This window comes from Ctenocephalides felis, unplaced genomic scaffold (genome assembly GCF_003426905.1).
Source record: "Ctenocephalides felis isolate EL2017-DRISC unplaced genomic scaffold, ASM342690v1 CF-g0.4_SCAFFOLD_01170, whole genome shotgun sequence".
Taxonomy (NCBI): Eukaryota; Metazoa; Arthropoda; class Insecta; order Siphonaptera; family Pulicidae; genus Ctenocephalides; species Ctenocephalides felis.
In genome coordinates this window covers 2,057,033-2,063,032 of record NW_020537324.1, presented here as the reverse complement: position 1 = coordinate 2,063,032, position 6,000 = coordinate 2,057,033, and the positions used below count along the sequence as shown (strand labels likewise).

General features: G+C 26.9%; 2 protein-coding genes across 2 annotated transcripts in view; one reads left to right on the top strand and one right to left on the bottom strand.

The window, feature by feature from the left end:
• Window positions 1-6,000, bottom strand: part of LOC113366512 (transcription factor AP-4-like) — a gene marked incomplete in the record, with an annotated part of 67,367 nt that overhangs the window by 29,439 nt on the left and 31,928 nt on the right.
• LOC113366507 (transmembrane protein 62-like) lies at window positions 292-3,793 on the top strand. The gene is given in 12 exon segments (XM_026608123.1): window positions 292-495; window positions 831-1,080; window positions 1,144-1,238; window positions 1,302-1,468; window positions 1,614-1,756; window positions 1,759-1,813; window positions 1,881-2,128; window positions 2,232-2,416; window positions 2,487-2,568; window positions 2,665-2,971; window positions 3,054-3,290; window positions 3,627-3,793. Coding segments are annotated over 12 exon segments (2,061 nt in total). The 3' UTR covers window positions 3,715-3,793.

Below are 6,000 nucleotides of genomic sequence, written 5' to 3'. Positions count from 1 at the left end.
TGAAGTTGATACGTTAGTTTTCAAAAATAGCGGTCACGAAGCCTAGACAATAATGGTCGTGAAGTTAGCTGTAAGCAACAGTCAGGTCAGATTATTATCGTAACAATTGCAAACAAACGTCACTTTTGACGTTTATCATATCATTGCACTTTTAAAAATACATTATCAAAATTATAAGTACAACCGAAAATAAAAATTTAAATTCGTAATACTCAAAAGTTTATCTTCTCATTAGAAATATGATTTAATATTTGAAAAAAAAATGTTATAACCCTATTTTTTTTTTTGAAAATGAGAATATCAAAATCAGCAATTTTTTTCTTATTATTTATTTTAATATTCTCTATATTAGTTGCGAACGTCGCGAATTTAGTGAATGTAAATGATGAGTTGCAAGAATATGATGTTTACGAGAAAAGGAATCAACCATGGATTCAAACACAAAAACAGTTTCCTATTAAAGATTCTGCTGATCATCTCATATGGTTTCTACAAGTAAGTAGTTTGTTTTATTTTATGTATTTATAACTTAAAATAATATTAGCTTACTTGAATATTATTATAATATATATATATATATATATATATATACATTCATATTGTGATACTTTTACATATGTATATATTTGATTGAATTTTAACTAAACCAAAATCAATAATGGATTTTTCTCTTTAAAATAGATGAATGAGTAAATATTAAATGATAATAAATGGTTTGTTATAAAACACTCATTTCTAAATCAAAATTTAAAAATCTCAAGAAATTAAGAAGTAAATTACAATATTAAATTTTTTATTCAAAACGATGCATTTAGATTTTTTCTTTATAGATATCTGACATACACATCAGCATATTTCATGATCCATCAAGAATTAGTGAATTGAGAGAATTTTGTCATAAAACTGTTGACATTATAAAACCGATTGTAGTTTTAGCAAGTGGAGACTTAACAGATGCCAAATCAAAAAATAATATGGGTTCAAGACAATTTGAGAAGGAATGGGAATATTATAGAAATATTTTAGAAGAGACTAAAGTTCTTTCAAAAACGAAGTGGTTGGATATAAGAGGCAACCATGGTATGATAAATAACTAAATTTATACTAAATTGTAAAAATATCTACATGAATTATTACTTTCAGATAATTTTAACATAGCTGGGGTCGATTCAAAGCAAAACTATTACTACAATTACTCTGTACAAGGAAGAATTCACAAACGTTCATATTTACATCAGGTATTGATTGATCTGTTAATGGTTTTAGTGTATAATCTATAAATTCATTTTTCATTATTGTAGATTAGTCTTGGCAATGAGAAGTATTCATTTATAGCCTTGGATGCTTCTTTGACTCCTGGCCCAAGAAGACCTTTTAATTTTGTTGGAATGATAACAAAGGCTGAATCAGAGTATGCAATAAAACTAGCAGAAGAAGCTAGAGCAAGTGGGGGAAACTATACAATTTGGTAATAATTTATTTTTCATTCTTCAACACCAAATTAATTCATTTATGAATATATGCTTGAAATGAAATAAAATATATATGTAATCATTTGGATATTATAATCAATTTGTCAAATAAATTAATTGCTGGTAAATTATTCATTGAAGGTTTGGGCACTACCCAACATCATGTATAATTGCACCAGGCGGGGTGTCTTCTGTTCGTTCCTTAATTGGTAGATATACAGAATCTATGGCGTACCTTTGTGGACACCTACATAGAATGGGTGGATTAGTACCCACTATGCACACAATCAAAAATCAGGTTTTTTAGAATTAGAACTTGGTGACTGGAAAGATAATCGAATGTACTAACAGCACTACTTTAACTTTATAAGATACCACAATGAAATTAATTTGTGATATATTTCTCAGGATTCGTTTGATGGCTATAGATCATGGGTTATTTTCATTCATTGATGCACCCCACGGACGTTGGCCATTAATATTAATTACGAATCCTAAACATGCCTTATATGCAATGCCAAAACGTGAGGCAGCTGCTAGTGAACAATCGGCTTTATCAACACACATCCGGCTTCTGGCATTTTCTATTGGAAAAATTACTCATGTTAAAGTAAGAATAAATGAACAACCATGGACTAAGGCCAAAAATGTTAAAGGTAATACAATCACCATCTTAAGAATCGATTAACTCTTGAGTCTGGCAAAGGAAAACATAATGATCATTTCTAAAATATATAAATTATCAAATTATTATGATAGGTCCATTATTTGTAAGCAAGTGGAATGCTGAAAATTATAAAAAAGGTTTGCATCATATACATGTGGAAGTTGAAGATGAGGATGGTCGAATACAAACAATATCACAACCTTTTTCACTAGATGGAACTAGATTGAGTTTTGATCTTTTGCCACGTTTTATTCTTATGAGTAATGCCAGTCAAGTTGTAAGTATAAATAAATATGTCAATTTGCAAAATTATTACAATATAGATCTCATTCAAATAAATGCTACAGTTTCAGTTCATGTTTGCGTTTATGCTAGTCATGTGTATTGTGCCACTGTGTTTGTTTCGTCTTTTTCACCGTCTTGTGAAAGGTAAATATCTCATATGTATATATGAAAGAAAGAAGAATTACTTAAGAAATGTAATATGAATTAATGAAGAGATTTCACTTTTATTTTAATTTTCAGATGGCCGAATGAGGCCACCTAGAATGAATCGATCATCTATCCTTTGTTTATGGATGCGCAAATTGTGGGTTTTAGCATCTGTGGATAGGATATATTATCCCCTCATAGCATATCCAATATATTTAACCTGCGGACCCTGGAGTGTGGGAGAAATAATTGAAGGGCATTTGGGCGCTATTTTTGCTTGGGGGATTGTTGTGAATGGATCTTTTCTACCGGGATCATTTACATACTTTTATGGATATCTACAAATGTTTCTATGTCAATTTCCAATGACATTGATATTAGCTAATTGTGTTGATAAACGGTACTTATTAAAATTATATATATATATATATATATATATATATATATATATAATATTATGAAATTATTTCTTACTTTTTTAGGCTGCAGTATCAACTCAGCAGCACAAGCGGTCTGAAGCACACAAGATCTTTAATCCGTCTAGTCATAAACCACATTCCATTTATATTAATTGTAAGTATACAAATGCTGCTGGCTTATTTCTTCTGGTTGGCTTATGGTACATTGGCATTCATTATCGGCCCCTTGAGAACATGGTCAATATTTCTTAATGTACTATTATGGTGGCAGGCCATCACTTTACCAGAGAAATGCACAAGGTGAGAAATGTCTTACACATATTTTAAAATACACTAAGAATACACTAACACTAACTTAATAGGTATATATTTTGATATGAAAACCATGTGGCATTATTAATTCTATTATGTTTCTTACTTGTTTGTCAATTGTACAACATGATTACAACAACAAAATTTTTGCCTAACTAAAAACTCAAGTGCTGCCAAATTGAAAACAATTTGGCAAGTTCAGGTTGCATGTGAGAGTCTAGAAATTGCTGCAAGGATTATTATATATATATACATATATATATATATATATATATATATATATATGTATGTTATTATTATCTTAAATGTATTTCTATTCCTCAGAGATGCTGCGGCTGTCTGGTCTGACACATGTAGCAAAATAGTCATTGATGCAAATACAGATACAGCCGATAAAAACACAAACTTATAAGTTTAATGATATTGCATGTAAATATAAAGTAAAACTGTAATATAATAGTTTAGTTATATTAAATGTATTGTGATCTTATAGCCTGACTGATAGCCTTACACATTTCTGATAATGGTGGGAAGAAATATTTTATAACAAACTGATGTTTTTTGTCCTATAAAGTTTCGAGAGCCATGTTAGACTTAAATAACAAATATCGAATTTAATATTGATAAGTGTGATTACAATTATAAATAATCAATGTTGAATGTGTCAGCTACAATGTTTTAATTTCACTGATTAAAAGCATTTATTTGTTCAGTATTTTGAAATATATTTGTAACATACCAATAAAACAAATATAGTAATGCTTGTTTAATTTTTAAAATTAATATTTAATTGTAACTGATTAATAGAGTAATTAAATTGTGGGATATTTATTAAATTATTCATCACATTCCATTTTATCTAATTTCATACAAATCAGAATATTTCAATTTAATGTTGAGTAACTTATAAAATAAAAAAAATAAAATATGTTAAACAAATCTAATTAACAAATTCCATAAGTTTCATAAAAATTTCAATTTGTTGTTTTAATATGAAGAATAATTATAATGAAAATATATATCTAAATACATGGATATATATAATCTTAATTTATCAACAAATTAAATTTATATTTTCATATAATTTTTAACATTATCAATATATACATTTATTTACTTTTTAATAAATCCCTATAACCAAATATACCTAAATATTCAATTTCGAGATAATTTTATTGAACATTAAATGCAAATAAATTTAATGAATATAGAATCTATAGAAGTCATTGTTTATAAGTAATAAGTAATATAATAAAAAAGTACATCTTCAAAATAATTTATCTAATATATCAAATTTTAAGTACATTATAATTTAGATTAAAGATTATGTTAATAAATAGTTTAATCCTAATGCATTCTATAAATTTTGCAAAAATAAAGTAAAGATATCTGGCCGAGTAAAATTTATAGACATATATTTATACACAATTATTAATACAAATTACATAAAAATATAAAAATTAATTAAGAAAGAAGTATTTTATAGCTGTGCCGCATAACCGTTGCCTTGTTATATCTGAGAATACTTATTCTTTATGAGAACTATAGATAAATTTATCACTTTATCAATAGCTTTATTCGTTCTTATCTATGCACAATACCATACAAATGGATTAACTATGTGAGTTACTGTTAAATCAAGTAATTATTTCTTGATCATTTTAAATATTTAAATTATTATAATCACTTCATAAAATCCATAAATGCAAATACAAGCATGAGATACTTTTCCTATATACATTATATTTCATATATGTATCTCCAAATTCTAAGCGCACTCGATAAATACCAACAGAAACTTATGCGATATTCTGACATACTATTTATTTTTTTCTTATAATTTGAATAGTTTATCACTTAATGGTTTAAAAGTGCGGGAACACATCAATAGGTGCATTTTATACTAGAAGTAATGCTATGTAATTGCACAAGGTCCTGGCAAATGCATTTAAATTTAGTACTACGGAATCCAGGTGAATATTTTGCTTTAAACTGCATTTTTCATGGTCACAACATGTAAAGCCTAAAATAAGACTCATTTGCAAAGTGGTTACAATTAAAGCTTTTAAGAAGTACTAATATTTGGAATATGTAATTTAATCGAAAACATTCCAGTAATACACCAATGCAAATTGCGCTTTATATATGAAGTCCTCATAAATACTTACTAGACATTAACATGACTATATTAAACACATTTATGCTAAAAGTATGTGTCCTGAATATACATGTAAGTTTCTAGAGATACTATTAGGTTATTATAAATACTTTATCATGAAATTAATACTTAAATGTGAATGTGTCTCCAAAATTGAGATCGAAATTAAGTACTGCAATATTTTTTTCCAATACCATGAAACAAAGTAATTACTTTGTCTTCGATTCCATAAATAGATGACTTCTTAGTTTTAATATATAAATTTCCAATGATAATTGTTACTCAAGTTTCTTTAAAACTCCTCAAAGTTTTATAATGAGAAATTGTAATAATAGTTATATGCTATACGTATTTATGTCGTTCTAGTAAAACTTCTCAAAGGAATAATAAAACGATATTTGTAAAAAATATATAAAATTTCAATGTTATAGGATTAATAATTTTCACAAAAAATTTATTAAGCCAGAGCTGATATCAGAAATTCAATCAGCAAATGGGTTAATTAATATTTTAATTAAATGCATAAAAATATTTACAAAA